Here is a 27993-nt window from a genome sequence, read left to right on the forward strand (position 1 = left end):
GCAATAAACAAAACAAAAATAATGGTAATTTTTGAAGATGTAGTGATATGTGGAGTATTGTAAACAAACATTCATCATGGCTTCCAGCAAAGGTTCCGGACCTCAAGTCATTGATCTCTCCAAACTTAATTTGGAGCAATTGACGACGTTAAAAAACCAGCTTGATCAGGTATGCTGTTAGTCGCTTCTCTCTGGGAGATGATCACTAGTTAGATGGTCAACATTAATAATGAAATACGAAGTTGAAGGCTAAGGCGTGACCAGTCGAGGCTGGAACACATGTGACATTATCTTCGTATGATTAAAGTTTGGTGGCATATATTGTGTGTCTGCCTGGTGTATATTGTGTGTCTGCCTGGTGTATATTGTGTGTCTGCCTGGTGTATATTGTGTGTCTGCCTGGTGTATATTGTGTGTCTGCCTGGTGTATATTGTGTGTCTGCCTGGTGTATATTGTGTGTCTGCCTGGTGTATATTGTGTGTCTGCCCGGTGTATATTGTGTGTCTGCCTGGTGTATATTGTGTGTCTGCCCGGTGTATATTGTGTGTCTGCCTGGTGTATATTGTGTGTCTGCCTGGTGTATATTGTGTGTCTGCCTGGTGTATATTGTGTGTCTGCCCGGTGTGTGTCTGCCTGGTGTATATTGTGTGTCTGCCTGGTGTATATTGTGTGTCTGCCTGGTGTATATTGTGTGTCTGCCCGGTGTATATTGTGTGTCTGCCCGGTGTATATTGTGTGTCTGTCTGGTGTATATTGTGTGGCTGCCTGGTGTATATTGTGTGTCTGCCTGGTGTATATTGTGTGTCTGCCCGGTGTATATTGTGTGTCTGCCTGGCATATATTGTGTGTCTGCCTGGTGTATATTGTGTGTCTGCCCGGTGTATATTGTGTGTCTGCCCGGTGTATATTGTGTGTCTGCCCGGTGTATATTGTGTGTCTGCCTGGTGTATATTGTGTGTCTGCCTGGCATATATTGTGTGTCTGCCTGGTGTATATTGTGTGTCTGCCTGGTGTATATTGTGTGTCTGCCTGGTGTATATTGTGTGTCTGTCTGGTGTATATTGTGTGTCTGCCCGGTGTATATTGTGTGTCTGTCTGGTGTATATTGTGTGTCTGTCTGGTGTATATTGTGTGTCTGCCCGGTGTATATTGTGTGTCTGTCTGGTGTATATTGTGTGTCTGCCTGGTGTATATTGTGTGTCTGTCTGGTGTATATTGTGTGTCTGTCTGGTGTATATTGTGTGTCTGCCCGGTGTATATTGTGTGTCTGTCTGGTGTATATTGTGTGTCTGTCTGGTGTATATTGTGTGTCTGCCTGGTGTATATTGTGTGTCTGCCTGGTGTATATTGTGTGTCTGCCTGGTGTATATTGTGTGTCTGCCTGGTGTATATTGTGTGTCTGCCCAGTGTATATTGTGTGTCTGTCTGGTGTATATTGTGTGTCTGTCTGGTGTATATTGTGTGTCTGTCTGGTGTATATTGTGTGTCTGCCTGGTGTATATTGTGTGTCTGCCTGGTGTATATTGTGTGTCTGCCTGGTGTATATTGTGTGTCTGCCTGGTGTATATTGTGTGTCTGCCTGGTGTATATTGTGTGTCTGCCTGGTGTATATTGTGTGTCTGCCTGGTGTATATTGTGTGTCTGCCTGGTGTATATTGTGTGTCTGCCTGGTGTATATTGTGTGTCTGCCTGGTGTATATTGTGTGTCTGCCTGGTGTATATTGTGTGTCTGCCTGGTGTATATTGTGTGTCTGCCTGGTGTATATTGTGTGTCTGTCTGGTGTATATTGTGTGTCTGTCTGGTGTATATTGTGTGTCTGTCTGGTGTATATTGTGTGTCTGTCTGGTGTATATTGTGTGTCTGTCTGGTGTATATTGTGTGTCTGCCCGGTGTATATTGTGTGTCTGTCTGGTGTATATTGTGTGTCTGCCTGGTGTATATTGTGTGTCTGTCTGTCTGGTGTATATTGTGTGTCTGCCCGGTGTATATTGTGTGTCTGTCTGGTGTATATTGTGTGTCTGCCTGGTGTATATTGTGTGTCTGTCTGCCTGGTGTATATTGTGTGTCTGCCCGGTGTATATTGTGTGTCTGTCTGGTGTATATTGTGTGTGTCTGCCCTGTCTGCCCGGTGTATATTGTGTGTCTGCCCGGTGTATATTGTGTGTCTGCCCGGTGTATATTGTGTGTCTGCCCGGTGTATATTGTGTGTCTGCCCGGTGTATATTGTGTGTCTGCCCGGTGTATATTGTGTGTCTGCCCGGTGTATATTGTGTGTCTGCCTGGTGTATATTGTGTGTCTGCCTGGTGTATATTGTGTGTCTGCCCGGTGTATATTGTGTGTCTGCCCGGTGTATATTGTGTGTCTGCCCGGTGTATATTGTGTGTCTGCCCGGTGTATATTGTGTGTCTGCCCGGTGTATATTGTGTGTCTGCCTGGTGTATATTGTGTGTCTGCCTGGTGTATATTGTGTGTCTGCCTGGTGTATATTGTGTGTCTGCCTGGTGTATATTGTGTGTCTGCCTGGTGTATATTGTGTGTCTGCCTGGTGTATATTGTGTGTCTGCCTGGTGTATATTGTGTGTCTGCCCGGTGTATATTGTGTGTCTGCCCGGTGTATATTGTGTGTCTGCCCGGTGTATATTGTGTGTCTGCCCGGTGTATATTGTGTGTCTGCCCGGTGTATATTGTGTGTCTGCCCGGTGTATATTGTGTGTCTGCCCGGTGTATATTGTGTGTCTGCCCGGTGTATATTGTGTGTCTGCCCGGTGTATATTGTGTGTCTGCCCGGTGTATATTGTGTGTCTGCCCGGTGTATATTGTGTGTCTGCCCGGTGTATATTGTGTGTCTGCCCGGTGTATATTGTGTGTCTGCCTGGTGTATATTGTGTGTCTGCCCGGTGTATATTGTGTGTCTGCCCGGTGTATATTGTGTGTCTGCCCGGTGTATATTGTGTGTCTGCCCGGTGTATATTGTGTGTCTGCCCGGTGTATATTGTGTGTCTGCCCGGTGTATATTGTGTGTCTGCCCGGTGTATATTGTGTGTCTGCCCGGTGTATATTGTGTGTCTGCCCGGTGTATATTGTGTGTCTGCCTGGTGTATATTGTGTGTCTGCCCGGTGTATATTGTGTGGCTGCCTGGTGTATATTGTGTGTGTGCCTGGTGTATATTGTGTGTCTGCCTGGTGTATATTGTGTGTCTGCCTGGTGTATATTGTGTGTCTGCCCGGTGTATATTGTGTGGCTGCCAGGTGTATATTGTGTGGCTGCCAGGTGTATATTGTGTGTCTGCCTGGTGTATATTGTGTGGCTGTCCGGTATATATTGTGTGGCTGTCCAGTGTATATTGTGTCTGCCTGGTGTATATTGTGTGTCTTCCTGGTGTATATTGTGTGGCTGCCTGGTGTATATTGTGTGTCTTCCCGGTATATATTGTGTGGCTCCCCGGTGTATATTGTGTGGCTGCCAGGTGTATATTGTGTGGCTGCCAGGTGTATATTGTGTGGCTGCCCTGTGTATATTGTGTGGCTGCTCAGTGTATATTGTGTGGCTGCTCAGTATATATTGTGTGGTTGTCTGGTGTATATTGTGTGGCTGCTCGGTGTATATTGTGTGGCTGCCCAGTGTATATTGTGTGGCTGCTCGGTGTATATTGTGTGGCTGCCCGATATATATTGTGTGGCTGCTCGGTGTATATTGTGTGGCTACCCAGTGTATATTGTGTGGCTGCCCAGTGTATAGGACGTATTACAAGGTTACTGCAAGAACTGACTGTGTTCAATTAATTAACCCATCATGTACGATGCTTCTTGTCATTCCTCATGCAGGATGTTGAAAGTGCAGTTTGACCCTCTCGGGTTTAGCTCTTATTTTTATTATATTCTTCATGTAAGATAGTTTTCCTCTCATACACCGTCAAGGGATACAAGTTTATTCAGGTAAAAATACACACACTTTGGATTATAATTGTCTTGTATAATAATTTACAAACTACCCAGGATAATCCAAAAATAGTCAGTGACTTATTGCCATCACGGTCCTTGAAAGGGAAGCACCTTGATGGCAGTGAAGGGCTCTTGATCCAAAGAATTTAAAGTTATCTTCTCCTCCTTGGATTAAATCTGATTGCCCCCTATTCCTTAGGCCTTATATTATCCCATTAGGTTTTGCACTTCCCTGTGAATGTAATAACTCTGTCATACATCACAGGGCATTCCTGTGAAGAGAAATCTTGATGTTGGTGAAAGACTGTTGATCCAAAGTTTTGGAGCTACCCCTCCCTTTCTTTGGCTCAAATTGATTACCCCTTTTCCCCCCTCCCTCTTGTTCCTTAAGCACTGTATAGCCCATACAGGTTTAGTGATTCTCATGAGTATGATTCATCTCGGTGTTTTTCCCTCTTATTTTACATGTGATATTACACAAGTCAGTACCTGATCGGCTGGGCTGTGGTTCGTACATCAGTTTGCGTGTGGCCAGCGGTAACATCCTGGTTGATCAGATCCTGATCCACCACGAGGCCTGGTCTCAGACTGAGCCGTGGGGGTGTTGACCCCCGAAGCCCTCTCCAGGTATACCTGTGATCTACTTGGAGAGTTTTCCTAGTCTCACAGCCCAGGCTGTGGCCAGGCCTCCCTGTTTATTACCTGCTGATGAAATCTTTAACCCTGAGCTGGGATTCATTAAATTTAATCATAGGAAAGTGCTAAACCTGTAGGGGTCATTTAGCTCCTTGGGGAACGGAAGGCATTTATTTGTATTCACTCCAAAGAGCTTAAGAGGGGAGGTTAAGTCCAGTTCCTCAGATCAAGACCCCCTTCACGAGCATCAAGACAACTTCCTTGAGAGGATACCTCTAAGTCAGGAGCAGTAAAGATATCATCAAGCATTCCACTATGTGTTCACGAGCTGTGGCAGTCTTGAAGGTTTTCTTTCAGCAGGGCTGACATTACTTGTACATAAGGATTTTTATTTGAAATTAAATCAACAGGAATGTCCAAAATCATTATATGCATTATTTGCACTAATGTATATATTTGTATCATCTGCAAGGAGACACCAATTGTCCCCCCTTGCAGATGTTAGATTTTTAGATGCAGATCTTAGATTTTTTTTTTTAAATCTCCCTTCAAGGTTCCTGTGTCACTTGAGAATGCCTCCTAAGAGTGGCTTTAGACATTCATGGCTGGTCTATTATAATAATAATACAGTAAGACCCCCATATCCACAGGGGAATACATTCCAAGGACCTACCATTGATTCTGAAATTGCAGATAATAGCAAACCCTGTATATAATTTCTGTACATACCTATTATAAAATTTAATTGATAAATTATGCGCATTAAGTGAAGAACTATCACTTCTTCACTGATGGAAAGCACTTCATTACTTTTCTTAGGCTTTGAAGAACTGCCAGTTTCTTTAATTTTGTGTTTTGGATCCATTATTATGCAAAATTGAGGTATTTTTGAGCCACAGAAAACCGTGGATAACTGAAACTGTGGATACCGGATCAGTAGATACAGGGGTTCAACTGTAACAAGAATAATAATAAAAATAATAATAAGTTTATTTCTTTCCTGCAGTATACAGGTAATGTAGTTTACATGTAATAAAATATTATATGGTGCATTTCAGGCAGATTAATCCTAATGCTTAAAGACGGCTTAAGAACTAGACATGGGTTATTAAGTAGGAGTTTTTAAATGTACAAAAATGAGAGGTAGTTAAATAACAAGGTCATGGATGCTCTAGAAGACAAACAGAATGCAGATGTAATATACACAGACTTTGCAAAAGCCTTTCACAAGTGTGACAATGGTGTAATGGCTCACAAAATGCGTGATAAAGGAATAACAGGACCTATAATTTCCTAAGAAATAGAACACAAAGAGTAGTAGTCAACAGAGTAAAGTCTGAGGTGGCTACAGTGAAAAACTCTATTCCACAAGGCACAGTACTCGCCCCTATCTTGTTCCTCATCCTCATATCGGACATAGACAGGGATATAAGCCACAGCGCTGTGTCTTCCTTTGCAGATGACACCCGAATTTGCATGACTGTGTCCTCCATTGAAGACACTACAAGACTCCAGGCGGACATCAACCAAATCTTTAAATGGGTTGCAGAAAACAATATGAAGTTCAATGACGAGGAATTTCATTACTCTGATGTGGAAAACATGAAGAGATTAAAACTTCATCGGAGTATAAAACAAATCCCAACCACACAATAGGGGATGATCATGTCAGAGGATCTCGCCTTCAAGGACCATAACATTGTATCAGTCGCATCTGCTAGAAAAATGACAGGATGGATAATGAGAACCTTCAAAACCAGGGATGCCATGCCCATGATGACACTCATCAGGTCGCTTGTTCTATCTAGGCTGGAGTATTGCTGCACACTAACAGGACCTTTCAAGGCAGGTGAAGTTGCTGACCTAGAAAATGTACAGAAAACCTTCATGGGACACACAACTGTGATAAACCACCTCACTTACTAGGAATGCTTGAAGTTCCTAAACCTGTACTCCCTAGAATGCAGGAGGGAGATACATGATTATATACACTTGGAAAATCCTAGAGGGACTAGTACCAAACTTGCACACGAAAATCACTCCCTATGAAAGCAGAAGACTCGGCAGATAGTGCAACATCCCGCACTGTAAAGCAGGGGTGCCACTAGCATGATAAGAGACAATGCAATAAGTGTCTGGGGCCCAAGACTGTTCAACTGCCTCCCAGCATACATCAGGGGGATTACCAATAGACCCCTGGCTGTCTTCAAGCAGGCACTGGACAGGCACCTAAAGTCAGTACCTGACCAGCCGGGCTGTGGTTCGTATGTTGTATTACGTGTGGCCAGCAGTAACAACCTGGTTGATCAGGCCCTGATCCACCATGAGGCCTGATCACAGAATGGGCTGTGGGGGCATTGACCCCCTGAACTCTCTCCAGGTATACTTTGAACTGATTCAGTGGTGATCGGTTAAGTAGGATTTTGTAAGCAATTTCAAACTGACTCAGAGTCTTCAATTTATGGAACAATCGAGAGATATGGTGAAGATACAGGAAGTTAGTTTCAGTAGAAGTACAGTACAGGGATAGATTTGGATGATCTGGTTATGTTTGGTATAGCATAGTGTTGGTTTAGTTATGAGATGAGGTGCTTTTTTAACAATAGCTCTGAATTGATTGGCAGACAGGGGACCTTTCAGTGATTCAGACAATGAATTGAAGATCTTAGGGCCTTTTATGCACATTGAGTTTTTGCATAAGGTGAGTTGGACACAAGGGATGTCAGGGAGTTTTGTGTCTTATGTTATGCCTGTGTTATTTGTTAGTTTTTAAAATTCTGCTTAATTTTCTGTTTGTTAACTTGAAAATGCCTCTCCTGAGTAGCTTCAAACTCTCCAAAGCAACAGCAGCAGCATTTACCTATGTAGAGCATGCACGTGATTTTTGCATGGGTGAGCATCTGGCATATTAGCAGTTGAGCGTGTACCAGTGGTGCTGTTTACCTCTCTTGGGTACCAATAAAACAGTGTTTATTTGAAGTATAATGCTCCACATTACTACTATTAATAGTAATAGTAATATGTGGATAAGTTAGAAAAGGTGTAAAAAAGAGTAACAGAATAGTTACCAGAATTAAAAAATATAGTACAGTGTAACCTCTGCTTACGAGTGCCCCACCATACAAGTTTTTCAGGATACGAGCAGTCACTCAGTCGATTTTTTGTTTCTGGACATGAGCAAAAATTCAGGATGCGAGCTTCCCCCTCAAACAACTTTTTTTTAGACCTCCAGATTTTATAAAAATAAAAGTGAATATATAATTGTAGTTCATTATCATGATGTATTATGTTGTTTTTACTGCTTAAGACTATAACTGCAATAGAAATAATAGTACTATTTCTTCCCTTAAATTGTGGTTGCTGGTGTTTGTGGATGATTGTGAAGAGAGTGGAGAGTTATGTTGTGGTCCTACTGGGCTGAGGTGGATGGTAGAGGTTCTGGTACTGAAGTTGATGGTTGTACTGCAGTGTGCATAAACTCTGTAATGGATTTCCATTCTATTTTACCCTGCTGTACATTATACAACTGACAATAAGGCATCAGTTGCTCTAGATACTGTTTCAGTGTCCTCTTCAGTGAAAAAGTCTAACTTTAAGTCATTTAGTAAGTCAGTAATTCAGCCAAGTCAGTAAGTCATTCAGTTAGTCAGTCAAGTCAGTAAGTCATTTGATATTAGCGTCATATTCAGGTATTTTGTCCTGGGTCCTGAGAACAGGTATTCGGCTGGAATGGATTAATGACATTTTAGTTAATTTAAATGAGGAAAATTGACTCAACATACAAGCAGATCGGGTTACAAGCAGGGTCACGGAACGCATTAACCCCTAAACAGTCCAAACATATACTATATACATTCTCTTGTCCAATGCTCTGAATATTTTGAAAAATAAAAAAATCTTTTTTTTTTTTTTTTCATTGAAATAAAAAATTTTTTCTAAGTGTTATAGGATTAAAATAAAAAAAATTGGGTCAGTACTTACTGAGATATGAGGCTGCAAAGTTGGCACTTAATGCTCACCTGATGGCAACATCGAGTCCTGCTGCTTGCAGAAGTGTTGCCGATATAACCATTTTTTCTCATTTTATATTTTATGTAATTTTTATGTTCTGATAATTATAATTTATTGTAGTTCTTGTCATTTCATAACCAATCTTTGTTCTGACACTAATATTAGGTACTGAAATTGTACTCAAATTGTCACAAACACATTGACAGGTGGACATTTACACCTGCCTTGGTCATTTACTATTGTTTAGGAATATATACAAAGTATTTATAGGTCCCAGCAATGTTTTGGATACATGGGAGTATAGAAGAAGAAGAAGGGAGGAGGAAGAAGGAAGAAGGAAGAAGTTCCCTTGAAGCAATGTGTGTCAGTGACAAGCATCCGGAAGGGCAGTGATAAGATGAGATAAGCGATGGCATTTGATGCATGCCAGCAAGGGTGCAGAGATAAGATGAGATAGTGTAGAGATGAGATAAAGGATGACATTTGATGGGTGCCAACGAGGGTGCAGATGAGCTGGATTTTTTTAGGTTATCCTAGGTAATTTACACTATGTATAATTGTATTTGTGTGTACCTGTGAGACAGATAAAGAGAGAGAGAGACAGATAGAGACAGAGACAGATAGACATAGACAGAGATAGAGATACACAGGTAGACCCTAAATTTGGGGTTAACATCACTTTCCTCTTAAAAGGGGAGTGTTAATATGACATAACATCAGTGAATCCTTGGTGTTTGCCGCACTGTTTGCTCTAGCTGGCGTTCAGTTTAACTGGCGCTCCCACAAGGTACTAAGTGGTCCTAGATTTTTTTAAAGTGATGCACACCAAGTGTTAAGACCCATTCTGTGCTGACCAGCCATCTCAGGCCAATCATGCTAAATTTGGAGGCAGGAAAAATAAAACTTATATAAACGTTTGGGGCGCTAGCGGTAAGAACATATATATACGTTTGGACCGTTTAGGGGTTAAGCTCATAAGCCAAGGTTCTACTGTACATATAAGCTATGATGAAAGGCTGTAAGCACTAAAGATGCTCATAATGGCAAATAGAAAGAGAGGAGGCATGATAACGACAATACAAGGTTATAAAAAGACGTGAAACATTAGATAAAAAAAATTTCATACCAGTGACAGAAGTGACAAGAGGCCACACTTGTAAACTGAGAAAAAGGTGGAGCTGAAGGAACACTAGGAAATGTTTTCTTACAAACAGAGGAGTAGTTCAGTGGAATGAATTACAAGAAGATGTAGTAAATGCTACAACCCTCAGAAATTTAAAATCAGTTAGTTGATGCACAAATTACTGAAGATGGGACACCATGAGCATAGCTGTGGTAATTACAAATAGGTAATTAGTCTTTATTTATTATGTAATTTATAGCAAAGCTCAAAAATATGTATTATACCATAGTAAATAATTTTTAGTTTTGCTTAAAGTTTATTAATTAAATGATCTTCAAACTATCTTGGTTCTGAATGTTTTTTTTTTTTTTTTGCAGGAGCTTCAATTTTTTAATGAATCTCTACAACAGTTAAAAATTGCCCAATTGAAATTCAATGAATCTGGTGAATGTGTTGAAAAGGTACAGTATGTCCTTGTTTAATATTAAGTTTACTGCTATGGTTGTTTATAATACAGCAAAATGATCAAGAACTATTCTCCCTCTCTGCTCTCTTTGTTTTCCTTACTTCTTCCTCCTCTTCCTTCTTTACCCCTATTTCCTCTTTCCTCTTCCCCTTGTCATCTTCCCTCACTCATCTCGACTCCTTCATATGATCACCCTTCACACCCCTTTTTTCCTTCTCTTATCCTACTGCCTCATTTGAACTCCTCTCTTGTTTTCATTCCTCCCTCTTTGTATTACCCTCTTCCCTTCTCTTCTCATCCTTGCCCTTCTCCACTTTTCTAACTTTCCCTGTTTTATCCTATCTCTACAATCCCTTTTCTCCTGATTCCTTCTCATCTTTTCTTTTCTCTTCTCTTCCCTTTTTATCCCCCCGCTTAACTCCTCAATGCTCCTTCTTTCCCTTTTAACTCTATGCCTCTCCTATTCCTCTCTTCCTTACCCCTTCCTCCCTTTTTTATTTCTTTCATCTTTCATTGGAGATACCTTGATGCTTGTGAAGAGTTCTTGATTCACTAAGTTGGAACTCCTTTTCCCTTCCTCGCATCATTCTGGTTACATCCTGAGGTGCTATATGTCATCTATGGGTTTAGTGCTTCTCTGTAATAATAAAAATATAACAAATGATGGCATTGGCAGTTGTTGTTGGACATGCTGGTGGAGTGTGAGGAACTATTTATGAAAAGTTGGACTTGAGTCGTGGAGGTAGGGAGTACAGTGCCAGCACTCAAGGAGGGGTGTGGATGTTGCAGCTCAGAGAGCTATTTGAATTTTTATTTTTTTTTTATTAACACATTGGCTGATTCCCACCAAGGCAGGATGGCCCGAAAAAGATAAACTTTCATCATCATTCACTCCAACACTGTCTTGCCAGAGGGGTGCTTTGCACTACAGTTATAAAACTGCAACATTAACACCTCTCCTTCAGAATGTAGACACTGTACTTCCCATCTCCAGGACTCAAGTCTGGCCTGCCAGTTTCCCTGAATCCCTTCATAAATGTTACTTTGCTCACACTCCAACAGCACGTCAAGTATTAAAAACCATTTGTCTCCATTCACTCCTATCAAATACGCTCACGCACGCTTGCTGGAAGTCCAAGCTCCTCGCACATTAAACCTCTTTTACCCTGTCCCTCCAACCCTTCCTAGGCCGACCCCTAACCTGCCTTCCCTCCACTACAGATTTATACAGTCGAAGTCATTCTGTTTTATTCCATTCTCTCTACATATCCGAACCACCTCAACAACCCCTCCTCAGCCCTCTGGATAATAGTTTTGACAATCCCACACCTCCTAACTTTCAAACTACGAATTCTCTGCATTATATTTACACCACACATTGCCCTCAGACATGACATCTCCACTGCCTCCAGCCTTCTCCTCATTGCAACATTCATCACCCATGCTTCACACCCATACAAGAGTGTTGGTACAACTATACTCTCATACATTCCCCTCTTTGCTTCCACAGACGAAGTTGTTTGTCTCCACAGACTCCTAAGTGCATCACTCACCCTTTTCCCCTCAAGTCTATGATTCGCCTCATCCTTCATAGACCCATCTGCTGACACGTCCACTCCTAAATATCTGAATGCATTCACCTCCTCCATACTCTCTCCCTCCAATCTGATATCCAATCTTTCATCACCTAATCTTTTTGTTATCCTCATAACCTTACTCTTTCATATATTCATTTTTAATTTTCTTCTTTTACATACCCTACCAAATTCATCCACCAATCTCTGCAAATTCTTTTCAGAATATCCCAAAAGCACAGTGTCATCAGCAAAGAGCAAATGTGGCAACTCCCACTTTGTGTTTGATTCTTTATCTTTTAACTCCACACCTCTTGCCAAGACCCTCGCATTCACTTCTCTTACAACCCCATCTATAAATATATTGATCAACCACGGTGACATCACACATCCTTGTCTAAGGCCTACTTTTACTGGGAAATAATCTCCCTCTTTCCTACATACTCTAACCTGAGCCTCACTATCCTCTTAAAAACTCTTCACTTCTTTCAGTAACCCCCCACCTATACCATACACCTGCAACATTGCTCCCCTATCCACCCTGTCATATGCATTTTCCAAATCCATATATGCCACAGAAACCTTGTCTAATTGCTGTGGCAAGAGTGATCATGAATGTGGTTTTCTTTTTTGAGGTCATTGCTTCCTTGGTGGAAGATGGCTGATGTGTTCAAAAAGAAATTACTGGTAGGTATTAGCTATGACGTATTTCTGTCTCTTCATCTCCCTCTCATCATCCTCACCTCCCTCCTCTCCCTTTTCTCTGGAGTGAAATGTACTATACTTCAATTTTATCTAATTGTTTGTTTTAATATTTTGCTAGACACCATATTACCATATAGTCATGCACAAAATCCATTTGAGTGCTATGTGCTCTATCTTTTCTCTTTGTGTTTATATGTTTTCCTTTTTGACAGGTAACACCAGAAACTAAAGGAAAGGAGATGCTGGTACCTCTCACTAGCTGCATGTATGTTCCTGGCACAATAGCTGATGCTGAGAGTTTGCTCATTGATGTTGGTACAGGCTATTACTTGGAACGTGTAAGTATTTACAGTGTTACCTTAGTATTTTTAGAAATTCAATTCAATTCAATTCAAGTTTATTCTCTATAAGGGTTACAATGTGGGGTTTACAGGTTTTGGGTATTGTGTGGTTTACATGTTATAAAATACTAATTACAGAGGGGGCCACTAGGACACCTAGCATGGCTAGGCATTTCGAGCAGACTTAGATTAAATCTTAACATTAAATCCTTACAGATTATGGTATTAAGGCTAAGTGACTACATCATAATTTGTGAGTTTAGCAATGTGAATGCTTTTGTTTTGCCACAATACAAGGTGTCTATATTGGAGTATCATAGGCAAACTTATGACTAGTTAGGATTTATTATTTTAAGATTAGTATTTCTGGGTTTATAGTCAGTGGGTGAGTGAGTGTAATTGTGAACCACTAGGTGGTTTATCATGTAGTTAGTTGTCGGGGTGGATCAGGGAGATAAGATGTTTTCTAACTGTAGTTTTGAAAGTGATGAATGTGTCTGCAGTTCTAGAGTTTTCAGGTAGGGTGTTCCAGATTTTAGGTCCTTTGAAATATACATTGAATTTTTGTAAAGGTTTAGTCGAACACGGGGAATGTCATAGAGATGTTTGTGTCTGGTGTTATGCCTGTGGATCCTGTCACAACTATCAAGAAAACATTTTAGGTCAAGGTTAATATTGGAATTTAAGGTCCTGTAGATATAGATTGCACAGTAGTAAGTGTGGATGTTCTGAACAGGGAGTAAGTTTAGATCTATGAAGAGTGGGAGGGTGTGTTGCCAGGGATGGGATTTAGTGATTATTCTTACTGCAGCTTTTTGTTGGGTTATTATTGGCTTAAGGCGTGTTGCTGCAGTTGAACCCCAAGCACAGATAGCATAGGTGAGGTATGGATATATAAGTGAATGGTATAGTGTGAGAAGGGCAGTTTGCGGTACATAGTATCGTATCTTGGAGAGGATCCCCACTATTTGTACAGTGGACCCCCGACTAACAATATTAACCCTTAAACGGTCCAAACGTATGTATACGTTCACTCGCGTAGCGCCCCAAATTTTTTGAGAGAAAAAAAATCTTTTCTTTTAAAAGGAAAAAAAGAGCATATGGTACCCAGGCATCCCCAATTATTTTAATATGGCACACAGTGAGTGCGCACACCCATTCTCTCATGTCTAGGTGACTCAGGCTTATTGTGGCAATGTTGAATGAATGACAAAGAAAACGTATATATACATTTGAGGTGCTACGCGCGTGAATGTATATATACGTTTGGACCGTTTAAGGGTTAATCCATTCCTCCACCACCGTAAGACGAAATGATTGTAGGTTGAATTAATTTTCCCTATAAGAAATAATGGAAATCAAATTAATCCATGCAAGACACCCTAGTGGCATTAAAAAACAAAAAAGGGAGGTGACCCCAGAAAGTCACTTGCTACCTAAAGTCCTTATGGAAGGGGATTCCCCTTCCAAACAATAATAAACCTCCATCCTCTCCCCTCCTCCCATCTCATCACTCATCAATAAGTCCTCAATAAAGGTAAGTGTCATTTCAGTATTGTTTATTGTGCATGTCTCATTGTTTTCTGTGTAGGGAAATTTATATTTCATGAAAAAAAAATTATTTTGTCTAATACTTTTGGGTGTCTGAAACGGATTAATTGGATTTCCACTATTTCTTATGGTGAAAATTAATTTGGATAACGATAAAATCGGTTAAGGACACGCTCTCTGGAACAGATTAATATTGTTAACTGATAGTCCACTGTATGGTGGTGGCAGCGGCAGCGACTGCCACCACTAGTCATACTACTAGTCACACTGAAACACCACTAGTCACACTGAAACAACGTACATAATTTATAAATAAGAAATACAGTGGTCCCTCAATAATCGTCTGGCTCAATAGTTGTCTTTTTCGGAAATCGTCATGTTATTCTCGTCCAAACATTGGCTCGCAAATGGTCGGTTTACTCGCTAATCGTCCTTTGTCCGGGACACATACTCACGCTCTGAGCTGCCTTGGCCTCTCTTCCCAGCCAGTGTGCCATTGTTTACCAGTGAGCGACGGTCTCCTCACTTGTTCATACGAAATATTTCATAATAGTATTCAATTCGTTTTAGTGCTTGCAACTGCTAAATAAGTCACCATGGCTCCAAAGAAAGCTTCTAGTGCCACCCCTTTGGTAAAGAATGTGAGAAACACATATAATTTATGAAAAAGTTTGTAGAAAAATACAAAGGTGGTGGTGGTAGAGTGGAAGCAGTTGTGATAGTGGTTGATGGTGGTAGTGGGTGGTAGTGATGGTGGTAACAGTTGTAATAGTGGTAGAAGGTGGTAGTGATGGTGGTAGCAATTATAATAGTGGTAGAAAGTGGTAGCAGTTATAATAGTGGTAGAAGGTGGTAGTGATGGTGGTAGAGGGTGCCTTCTTCAGTGATTCAGCGATTCTACCAACTCCTCCAATGTTGTTGGAGTTATATAGGGCTACAGAAAACACCATTGCCTCAGCTGCTGCTTCACCACCATTATTGACGGCTTACTCTCAGTGGCCCTTATACACCCAACAACAACACACCACAACACCTCTCATGACATACGTAATGACTTATTTTATTCATTCTAGAGTATATTCCATGTTTCTATATTATTAATATTGTTTATTATGTCATATTAGTTGAATTGTGATAGATAAATAAGCTGTAGAGTTGATATTAGTGTCATATTCTCCAACAATAAACTTGCCATCCCTCCCTCACACAAACAAGTCTTCAATAAGAACATAAAAAGGGAGGAACACTGCAGCAGGCCTGCTGGCCTGTAATAGGCCGGTCCTTCACAGATCCAACCCACTAACAGAACAAATGCTACCCAAGCAATAAGCTCAGGTCCAAGTCCGACTCAAATCCAACCCCTCTCACTCATGTATTTATCCAACCTAAATTTGAAACTACCCAATGTTTTAGCTTCGATCACCCTACTAGGCAGACCGTTCCACTCATCAACTACCTCTATTACCATTGTTCATTTATACATTTTATTAGTGCTTTACATTTATTTGGCATTTTTTTCCGCATGTAAATCTATATTTATGCTAGGTAAGTGACCTAGAGTCCTATGGAGGGGGATTCCCCTTCCAAACAATAACCTCTCTTTCCTCTCACCTCCTCCCTGTCTTCTATTCATCAACAACAGCCTTCAATAAAGGTAACTGTCATGTTGAATGTTCATTCTTTTGTGCATGTAAATTTATCTTTTAGGTAAAAAAAAAATTGTTGTTGATACTTCTGGGTGTCTGGAACGAATTAATTGGATTTACATTATTTCTTATGGGGAAAATGGATTCGAAAATCGTCCATTTCGATAATCGTCACACTTCCAGGAACGGATTACTGACGAAAAATGAGGGACCACTTTATTGTATAAAAACATAATAGAGATGTAAAGAACAGTGGTTATTGTAGAGAATGTAAAGAAATAAAATGGTTATTGTGGAGAATGTAATGAAATAAAGTGGTTTAGGGTGGTGGAAGATACACAGGGTGGCATATGTTGTTTGTGGCCCTACGTGCCTCCAGCAACATTGGAAGAGTTTTGTGTCATCCTTTTTCTATTGCTTAATCGCTTAACTTACTTGCTACACTGTTAATGCTACACTTTATCGCTGGCTGGCGCTATAGCCTTTATCGACTCCTGCTGCTTTAGTATCATACATATCGTAGAATCACTGAATCACTGAAGAAGGCACATTTTCCCCTCTCTCTCAGCCTTTTACCAAAGGGCTGGCACTAAGAACTTTCTTTGGCCCCATGGTGGCTTATTTTACAGTTGCAATCAAAAAAACACCAGAAGCAATGGATGAAACCGCGAAATATTCCTTATTCATCAAGGGAGATGCGCAGACTGAGTGTGATATGCATGAAGAGCATCACTGGTCCGAGGTGACGCGTCTCATACAGCCTGTTTCCAAGAGCATGGCCAATATCTGGAGCAAAATTTCGCCAATAGAGGTGTTTGATTTCCAAATTGGTCGATTTCCGTGATGGACTATAACCAGGGTTCTACCGTACTATTTTTATTCTATTTTTCCAGAATGTAAATGGTGCTAAGGACTACTTCAACCGAAAAATTAAATTTGTGACTGAACAAATGGAGAAAATCCAGAAAATAGCATCTGAGAAGAGCAAGTTAAGAGAAGGTATGTAATTATGGCTTTTAGCAATAGAGATATGTGTAGTGATATTTTGTGAATAAGTCATTGTGGTACTGTATGTTCAGAAATTTTGTTATAAAATCTGTGAAAAAACAGCTATGGGTACTATGAATATAAAATTTTTATTCTTTTATCAACATTCATAATTATGAAAAGTTGATATTTGTTATGACAAAAAATATAATGAAGAGTGAGAGGGCAAGAAAGATACCAGGTATTGTGAAAAATTGATCTTTTCCTAATTTCTCCTGAACCCACTTCCCTGAGAGAGACTAGGTCAGCAGCAATAAAAAGTGCCAGGTTATAACAACTGTGTAGTTCAACAAGAATTCTTTATCCACAATTCCAAAATCCTCCAAACTCCAAAAGCTTTTAGTGTTATGGTACACTACAAATGGATCATTAAGTTTGTTGTCAGCAGCAGTTACTCACTGATTACCATGTGTTTTATGCTCTGTGGTGTGAAGATAGTGTTGAAAAATCTCAAGAAGTCCTATTGGTAATAATGAAAAGAAAAAGAGGAAGCATTTATGTGTATATATATCACAAAGTCAAGTTGTTGGAAAAACATGATGGTGGTGCAAGTGTGAAGCATCTGATCAGTGGTGTGCAGAGGTCTGGTGGTGCCCGGGGACAGCTCCTTGATTGTTTGCCCCAAAGACTCGAGTATAAGGCTTAGTACTGAGAAATATTATGAGAAGGGGAGATATTTTGAATATGTAAACACAGATGAAACATGAAATAAACACTTAGTTGATTTATATTAAAATCAAATAAAATGTTTATTAAGTTCTTTTCCCAAATGATCCCTCCTTTCAGGTAACACTTGAACTACTACACTTTTTGCATCAGCTGTGAGAAATTCTTTTTAATACTTATTAAAGCCAGGTTGGTCAGTCGCTCCAGTGACATTCAAGACCTCAGTTATGTTTTTATTAACCTTTAAACGTCCAAATATATATATATATACTTTCACTCGCGCAGCGCCCCGAATATTTTGAAAAAAAAAAAAAGTTTTTTTTTATATAGAAAAAAGAGCACATTTTTTAAGTGTTTTAGAATAAAAAAAATTAGGGTCAGTACTTAGAGATATGAGGCTGAGAAGTTGGCACTGGATGCTCATGTGATGGCAACATCGAGTCCCTCAGCTTGCAGAAGTGTTGCCTATATACCTTTTTTCTATTTTTCATATTATTTTATATAATTTTTATGTTCTGATAATTACAATTTATAGTAGTTCTTGTCATTTCATAACTAATCTTTGTTCTGACACTAGTATTAGGTACTGAAATTGCACTCAAATTGTTACAAACACATTGACAGGTGGACATTTACACCTGCCTTTGCCATTTACTATTGTCTTGGAATATATACAAAGTATTTATATGTCCCAGCAATGTTTTGGATATGTGGAAGTATATAATAACAATGAGGAGGAGGAGGAGAAGGAGGAGGAAGAGGAGGAGGAGGAAGAGGAGGAGGAGGAAGAGGAGGAGGAGGAGGTGGTGGAGGCGGTGGCAGTGGTGAAGGAGAAGGAAGAGGGGAAGAAGGAGGAGGAGGAGAAAAAGAAGGAAAAGAAGAAGAAGAAAATAATAATAATTATAATAATAATAATAATAGCAGTTTGGAGGGATATGTTGTGTATCCTTATACATATATGCTTCTAAACTGTTGTGTTCTGAGCACCTCTGCAAAAACAGTCCTCTTCAAGGGGGGCTCCTTGGCGTGGTGAAGAGGCTCTTGGTCTGAGGAATTAGCCCTGTCGGTCTTCTTCCTCAGACCGAACCTAATTACCCCCATTCTCCCCTCCCCTATCCCATCCTCCCCTTTTTCCATTCCTCCTCCTCCTCCCCACCCCTCCCTTTTGCCCTTCCTCTTTTTGGCCTTTGGGATTTCTCCCACAGGCGCGCTAGTTCCTAGGTAGGGGAAAGGACACCGGGGTCCATCCCATTCCATTGAGGTTCTTGGCGGTGGCGTAGTTTGCCGTGGAATCTGGATTGCCTGGGGATGTCCCGATCCCTCTCCAGTATCCCGGAGTAGCTTTGGGTGTCTTTTGGGCGACGGTTGTATCTCTGGAAGCCACCTTTCGGATTCCGGGGGTGGTGGCCGAAGGAGGTATGCTTTGTGGCGGATATCCGGCCGCCCTCTCTTTTGTCCACTGAGGTAGCTCGGCAGATGTGAGGTTGCTATCCCGGATTGCTGGTTTACTGGCATGAAGGGTAGGGTATGGCACGGGTTCCATGCTTCATCTGCGCTACTAGCGGTGCTGAGGTCCTCTTGGGCGCGGAGGGAGATTTCTGGCCCTTTCATTCCTCCTGGGAACTATTCCTCCCTGCTACCCCCTTTTTTTATTCTTTTTTTTTATTTTTATTTTCTTTTCTTTCTTTTTTTTCTTAAAAACAAAAAGCAAAGGAGTAACCTAAACATGGAGAACCCAATCCATGAACCCACTACCCCCGGGCCCCTTCTTGATACCGCACCCCATTCTGACCCTGCCTTGTGTTTAGACCACTCTTCGGACACTCCTGATGCCCCTGTACCTCTTGCTGGTGCTGTTTCCTCACCTGCTTCAGGTACCGGGGCTTCGACTGACTCCTTCGATTTGTCTGAACTCCGCTCTCCTTTGACTATGCTTCCGGCTTCTCCCTCTACGGTACGGCAATTTTCGAATCGCCCGCCCATTTCACGCCGGACCAACTCCGGTCCTACTCCTAAACGCCAACGTCAATCTCCTGATGATGCTCCTTCGTTACCTTCCCATTCTACTCGGAAAAGACCGACACGTCAAGCACTCCCTCTCCACGCTCAGTTTCGGACCACACAATGGACTAAATTCTTTACTTTAAGACCGACTTCTTCTTCTGCCTACCTTTCTGACCATAGTATTGGCAAAGTGCTCCTGCGTCATGTTGGTAGAGATATTTCATTTCATGCTCTCAAGAGCGGTACGCACATCGTCACTGTCCAGAATGCTACCCAAGCTCATGATCTTTCTCTCCTTTCGAATATCGATACTACTCCTATCACTATTGAAAAACATCTTTCTCTCAATTCTTGTAGTGGTACTGTCATTCTGCCCCATACCATAGTCCAACAGAATTTCCAGTCATGTGGCAATGACATTCTTGAACAGCTGGAACTCCAGGATCTCCCAATCCTCAAAGTAGACACTTATGTCCTTCCTGCCTGGGGGCGGAGACGATACCCTTGCAATGTGGCTCGTTTAACTTTTGACAGCCAAGAACTCCCGTCCTCTGTATATGTCGCGGGACATCGGTTACAAGTTCGAAAGGTGATACCTATACCACAACAATGTAGAAATTGCTGGCGTTTTGGTCACCCGGCGAAATATTGCAGATCTATGGCCGAATGCCCAGTCTATGGTGCCGACGACCATTCTAATACATCTTGCAGTCAACCTCCATCTTGCCTTAATTGTAATGAAACTCACCCTTCGTACTCCCGCCGTTGCCAGGTCTACTTAAATGAACGTGAAATACGTTTCCTCAAAGAGGCAGAAGGTCTCCCTTATGCTATGGCAGTTACTCATCTCCGCCTCCAAGGGAGACTACCTCGTGTTTCTTATTCTCGTGTTTCCAAACATCCCCCCACTTCTGGGGTTCCATCTTCTACAGCCTCCTCTGTTGTTACCCCTCCCATAGCCACTCCGGCATCTAATCCTTTTGCTGTCCTTGGCTCTGACGTCCCGACTACAACTCAGTCTGTTCTCACATCTTCGCGTCCTTCCTCACAAGCCCCAGTATCGACAAGACCTCGTACGACACCTAATACCAATCGCCCCTCTACTTCTCAGAAGTCCAAAAAATCCACATTGCTCAAATCTTCTTTGCCCCTTCCTTCCCTTCTTCCACCTCCACACTTTACCTTTCCAGTCTCTGTACCTAGTTCTTCCCCTCTCTCTGGCTCTATTACAAGTGTGGAGATTCACCCTCCTCCTCGTACTATGCCTTCCACCCCCGTCCCCTCCCAAGTTTCTCCCTCTTCTGCCACCTCCCAGGTTTCTGCCTTTTCTGTCCCCCCCCACACTTCATCTCCAGTCCCTTACACTCTTCCCTCCCCCTCTACTTTGGTACAGTCCATTACTGTCCCAATCTTTACTCACCCTCCTCCTTCTATCTCCAATATGGTCTCCCATACATCTTTGAATTCAGAAACACTTGAAGCCATTTCAGAATATATTGCAGAGACTAAACCTTCAATGGACACTGATTCACTTCCTGTTCATTCTCTTCCCTCTCCTCCATCTTCACAACCCCATTCTTCGCAATGCTCCGTTCCTTCACTGCTTGAACGTCTTCCAATGCCACCACACATTGACTTTTCTAACCCCTCTAGTCCGTAGGTGCCTTTACCTACAGATTCCTGGTATTTTCTTCATCACCAATCATGGCCTATTTACAGTGGAATATCCGCGGCCTCAGGGGTAATCGGGGTGAGCTTCAGATGTTGCTGTCCAGGTTTTCCCCTGTTGGTGCTTGCTTACAAGAACCAAAATTACACTTGGCTGTTTTCCAACCTATCTCAGGCTATAATTTATTGTATTCTTTGGATCCTTTCTCAGATGGGACCTTTAATGAAAGTGCCCTTCTTCTACGCAATGATATTCCGTACTGTCAACTATTTGTCCATACCTCGCTGCATTACACTGCAGCCCGTATCCACTTGAATAAGTGGTTTACAATATGTTCTTTATATCTCTCTCCTTCTCGAGCATTTTCTATCCCAGACTTTGCCTTTCTTGTTTCATCCTTACATCCACCACTTCTGTTACTTGGTGATTTTAATGCCCACCATTTCCTCTGGGGGGGGGTCTCTCATTGTGACTCACGTGGCATCCAGTTGGAGGCTTTTCTCGCCTCTCACCCCCTCCATGTTTTAAATACGGGTACTCCCACCCATTTTGATCCTCGTACTCATACTCTCTCTTGCATCGATCTATCAGTCTGCTCTTCCTGCACTGCACTAGACTTCACCTGGTCTGTTCTACCGGACTTACATGACAGCGATCATTTTCCAATCATTCTTACTTCTCCTTCCTATTCACCACCTTTCCGTAGCCCTCGCTGGCAATTTGATCGGGCAAATTGGGATCTTTACTCACACCTCACTGCTTTTAGTGAGGTTCCTTCTTCATCCTCCATTGATGAGCTCCTACACATCTTCTCGACGTCAGTTTATACCGCAGCTTCTCATTCTATACCCCAAACCTCAGGCAGGCATTCTCAGAAGTGCGTGCCTTGGTGGTCTCCTGCTTGTGCTCGTGCAGTACATTTGAAACGCGCTGCATGGGGCAGGTACCGGTACAATAGAACCGCTGAGAGACTTCTTGATTTTAAGCAGAAGCGTGCGATCGCTCGCCGTGTCATCCGTGAAGCTAAATGCACTTGTTGGCGAGACTATGTTTCCACCATCACCTCTGCTTCTTCTATGAGTGCAGTCTGGAAAAAAGTGAGGAAATTGAGTGGTAAATACTCTCCTGACCCGGCTCCTGTTCTACGGGTCACTGGTGTTGATGTAGCAAACCCTTTCGACGTTGCCATTGAACTTGGCACACATCTGGTCCGTATTTCCCGGGGGCTCCATCTATGCCCCTCATTTCTTTCCTCAAAGTCTGCCAGAGAGTTAGTACCCTTGGACTTTTCTTCTCTCAGAGAAGAACAGTATAATGTGCCTTTTACACTTCAAGAACTGGAGGCAACGCTCATCGGCAGCTGGGCCTGACGACATTCATATTCGTATGTTACAACATTTACATAGGTCAGCCCTTGTAGTCCTCTTACACCTCTTCAATCTTATTTGGGCACAAGGAGTTCTTCCCCAGCTGTGGAAATCTGCCATTGTTCTCCCTTTCCACAAACCGGGTACTACAGGACATGATGCCTCCCACTATCGTCCTATCGCTCTTACTACTGCAGTTTGCAAAGTGATGGAACGTCTCGTAAATAGACGTTTAATGTGGTATTTAGAGACACACAACAGTCTCTCCGCTAGTCAATATGGCTTTCGTAAGGGTCGTTCTACCATAGACCCCTTACTACGCTTGGATACGTATGTTCGTAATGCTTTTGCGAATAATCACTCAATTATTGCCATATTTTTTGACCTTGAGAAGGCATATGACACAACTTGGAGGTATAATATTTTGGCCCAGGCCCATTCCTTAGGCCTCCGAGGCAATCTACCATCCTTCCTTAACAACTTTTTAACTGACAGACATTTCCGTGTTCGAGTCAATAATATTCTTTCCCCGGACTTCGTCCAAGCTGAAGGTGTCCCTCAGGGATGTGTTCTAAGCACAACACTTTTTCTCCTTGCTATAAATGATTTGGCCTCTGTTCTTCCACCCAATATTTGGTCATCACTCTATGTTGATGACTTCGCTATTGCTTGTGCAGGTGCTGACTGTCATCTTATTGCAGTTTCTCTCCAGCATGCGGTCGACCGTGTTTCCACTTGGGCCACCACGCATGGGTTTAAATTTTCAAGTACCAAAACTCACCAAATTACTTTCACTAGACGCTCTGTTATCTCCGATCATCCTTTGTATCTCTATGGCTCCCGTATCCCCGAACGTGATAGTCAGGTTTCTAGGCCTTCTCTTTGACCGTAGGTTATCCTGGAAACCTCACATTACCTCTCTGAAGGCAACTTGTCACAGCCGGCTAAACCTTCTTAAAACCCTTGCTCATCTTTCCTGGGGAGCTGATCGTCGAACTCTGCTTCGCCTACATTCAGCCCTCGTTTTATCGAAACTCGATTATGGTGACCAGATTTATTCCGCGGCCTCTCCTGCTACTCTCTCTAGCCTTAACTCTATCCATCACCAAGGATTACGTTTGTGCCTTGGTGCTTTTCGCTCTTCCCCTGTTGAGAGCCTCTATGCAGAAGCGAATGTTCCATCCTTGTCTGATCGCCGTGATGCCCATTGCCTTCGCTACCATGTACGCTCTCACGATCTACACAATCCTTCCATTTATAGAATGGTCACCGATATTAGTAGACATTCTTTATTCGTTCGCCGCCCCTGTTTGCTCCGTCCCTTTTCTCTTCGCCTACATTCACTCTTGTCTTCTCTTCAGTTACCACCTTTATATGTTCATGTAGCATTTCACTTTTCCCTATTCCCCTGGGAAGTTCCAGCTGTTCGGGTCTGTTCTTTCTCACTCCCTTGCTCGAAAGCTCAACTGCCTACGGTGGCTTCCCGCTCTCTTTTTCTTGATCACTTCCACTCTCATTCTCATGCCACCGCTGTGTACACAGATGGCTCTAAGTCTTCAGACGGCGTCGGATTCGCAGCAGTGTTTCCGGACAGCGTCGTGCGGGGGCATTTACTATCTTCGGCTAGCATTTTTACTGCTGAACTGTATGCCATTCTTGCAGCACTTATTCGTATCGCATCTATGCCTGTGTCATCATTTGTGGTAGTCTCAGACTCCCTTAGTGCTCTACAGGCTGTACGAAAATTTGATACATCTCACCCCCTAGTTCTCCGTATCCAACTTTGGCTACGCCGTATCTCTAGGAAGCATAAAGATATTATTTTTTGTTGGGTCCCTGGTCATGTTGACGTACAGGGCAATGAACAGGCAGACACTGCTGCGCGGTCAGCAGTACATGACCTACCAATTTCCTATAGAGGTGTTCCATTTCTGGACTATTTTGCTACAATAGCTGCCCACCTTCGCGCCCGTTGGCAACAACGTTGGTTAACTCTGCTTGGTAACAAACTTCATTCTATTAAACCGAGCATAGGTTACTGGCCGTCTTCTTGTCATCAGTGCCGTGGTTGGGAGACCACTCTCTCCCGTCTTCGCATTGGCCACACTCGTCTTACTCACGGGTATCTCATGGAGAGGCACCCTGTACCTCCCTGTGAGCAGTGTCAAGTTCCAGTATCGATTAGCCACATTCTGTTAGACTGCCTTCTCTATCAACGAGCACGCAGAATTTACCTCCAATGCCGTCTTCGTTCTACTACTCTCTCTTTACCTTCCCTTCTTTCTGATGGACCCTCCTTTAATCCTGACTCTCTCATTGACTTCTTGACAACGACTGATTTACTCCACAAACTCTGATGATGAGAATACCTTACGCACTCCCCTCAGCCCTTTCTAGCTCAGTCTCTTGCTGCCCTTTACCCTTTCACCATCCACTGCTCCGCTGTTATCCGTAACCTATTACTCATCCACCTCCCTTTTGCCACCTGATGCCCTCGCTTCCTTCCTGCCCTGCAGCACTGTATAGCCCTTGTGGCTTAGCGCTTCTTATTATAATAATAATAATAATGCAAAAACAGTGATTATGTGTGAGTGAGGTGAAAGTGTTGAATGATGAAAGTATTTTGTGAGAGTGAGGTGAAAGTGTTGAATGATGAAAGTATTTTCTTTTTGGGGATTTTCTTTCTTTCTGGGTCACCCTGCCTAGGTGGGAGATGGCCGACTTGTTAAAAAAAAAAATTAATAGGTAATAATAAGTTCCCTTGAAGCATGAAAAACAAAGTCCACCCCTGCCAGTGACATGATAAGATGAGATAACATCTGATAAGAGCTGACATTTGATGTGCATACACAGGGTGGGGGAGGGTGTAGCTGATAAGAAAAGATTAGAGGTGACATTTGATGAGCATCACCCTCCCTTTGTTTGTGCTGGTACACAAACATGTCTGTCTGTCTATTTGTCTGTCAAGCTCCCTGTCTATCTGTCTAGCTCTCTGTCTCAGAGAGTGCCACAAGACTGTGTCATCACACGTTTACTCACATCTTCAAGCAGAATATAGCATTTTGTCTGGATTTTTTGGGTTATCCTAGGTAATTTTCTACTACGTATACTTGTATTTATGTGTACCTGTGAGACAGAGATAGACAAAGACAGAGACAGAGATCGACAGACCCTAAACTTGGGGTTAACATCACTTTCCTCTTAAAAGAGGAGTGTTTATATGACATTACATCAGTGAATCCTTGGTGTTTGCTGCACTCTTTGCTCTAGCTGGGGCTCAATTTAACTTGTGCTCCCACAAGGTACTAAGTGGACCCAGATTTTTTTTAATATGGTGCACACCGAGTGTTAACCCTTTGAGGGTCGACAGGCCCTCTCCGAGACTTGTTCTCAGGGTCGGCCAAATTCAAAAAAAATTATTTTTTCTTATGAAAAGATAGAGAATCTTTTCCTGATCATAATGACACCAAAAGTATGAAATTGATGGAAAACTTATGGAATTATGCTCTCGTGAAGTTAGCGGTCTCGACGATGTTTACGCATCGGCGATTTTGCCCACTTTGAGCCCTATTTTCGGCCAATTCCAGTGTACTTGTCGACAAAAATCATAACTATTTCTCTAGAACTCCATTTTTTCTATTGAACGAGTACAAGAACCCACCCATTTACCGATTTCAACTATCCAATACAGTGGTCAGAATTTAGCAACTTTGCCAATTTCACACAAATTTCAAAAGATGGCAATTTCCAAATAGGGTCCAGAATAAACAAGAAAGACATTCCTGGCACTAAAATAACATTTCCTCTGTTCGTTAGTCACATCCCCAGGCCCCTCTTATATTTCTTTGGCTTTCCACTTTCAATTTTTATTCTTACAAAAAATAGAATATTTACTGTTATGCAGACTGCTGCATTAGTGTAGAAATGGTATAAATAATATCAGCGCACTTGTGAAAGAATATTAGACTCACCAGTTGACGTGTATTGGACGCTTGGCATGATTTGTTTACTTTTGAACTTTGGTAAAAATTGAACCTTTCTGCTACTTTGAGCTCAATTTCAAGGTACTTTTCATTGTAAAACCAGTCAAAATCATCTCAATTTCTGTAATATGTCTTCCATTCTATAAAATGAGACCAGGAAAACTAGAATACAACAATAAATACCATACGAAAATACAGTGCAAAGTCGCTGTTTTATTCCAAAAACAGTCAGTTTTTTTTTCTCATTATGCACTGTGTGCTGCAGGATTTTTATACTGTGCACGCTGACCACATAGACCCATTCTTTCATATGTATGCTTACCAGCTTTCTCCCACTAGATTTGAGGGCGCTAGAATTTAGGCATACTAGTACGTCAAAAACCCTGATGCATAAGCCGTACTAGTATGGCCGAAATCCTGAAAGGGTTAAGAGTTGTGTAATCTCGTGTATCATCATGTTTCTCTTGTATAAATCTTGTATTGTGTCATATGTCATCTGTAAGTATCTTGTATAAACCTACAAGTCATGGTGCAGGTTCTGTTGCAAGAATCTTGTCCAGCCTCATATGTATCGTGTTTCAGTTGTGATGGACATGATGGAGGTCAAACTTGATCATCAGTTAGCAGCTATACAACAGCAACAAGCAGAAGCAGAGGCAGTAAAGGCTAAAGCAGCAGCAGCAGATGGAATGTGATGATAAATAATTGTTCAAATCTTCTCTGTTTAATGTGAAATCTGCAGTATTTTGTCCTTTTTTTTCGGTACACATCTTAAATATTAATACCTAGAATAAAATTTATAATGCTATTGGCTATGCTTTGGAAATACTTGGATGGTTTACCTTACACATGATTTTTGAAAACTTAGCATTTATTATAAAGAACATTGTATAATGTAATTAATCTCTTTGGATTAGGTGTTTTTTTCTTAAAAATCATGCAATTTAAAACCATGCTCTGTGTACCAGATTTTATGAGCTTCACTATTTAAATATTGTGCAATGTTATAAATGCAGGTAAAATTAGTTTTCCTGACACTATAATAGCAGTGATTTTGTATTAAATTTTCATTTTATTCACATGCTATATTCATGCCTTTACTCAGTAAAATACTTAACACTTCCTATTTTTAATTACCCAGGAAATTTAGTGTATACATCAAAGAACTTTCTCCTACTATATATGATAAGCTAATATATATATATGTTAAAGTAACACATACTGTAAGTAGCTTGACCATATTATACTATTAAATGTCA

General features: G+C 41.6%; 1 protein-coding gene across 1 annotated transcript; it reads left to right on the forward strand.

Moving 5' to 3' along the window:
• Positions 1 to 32: 32 nt before the first annotated feature.
• On the forward strand, positions 33 to 27993 carry LOC128684203 (prefoldin subunit 5). Its single transcript, XM_053770360.2, has 5 exons — positions 33 to 169; positions 10093 to 10176; positions 12673 to 12798; positions 16892 to 16997; positions 27317 to 27993. Exons 1-5 carry the CDS (start codon positions 77 to 79, stop codon positions 27427 to 27429), a joined length of 522 nt encoding a protein of 173 aa, XP_053626335.1. The 5' UTR covers positions 33 to 76; the 3' UTR covers positions 27430 to 27993.

Source organism: Cherax quadricarinatus, chromosome 4 (genome assembly GCF_038502225.1).
Source record: "Cherax quadricarinatus isolate ZL_2023a chromosome 4, ASM3850222v1, whole genome shotgun sequence".
In the NCBI taxonomy this organism is placed as follows: Eukaryota; Metazoa; Arthropoda; class Malacostraca; order Decapoda; family Parastacidae; genus Cherax; species Cherax quadricarinatus.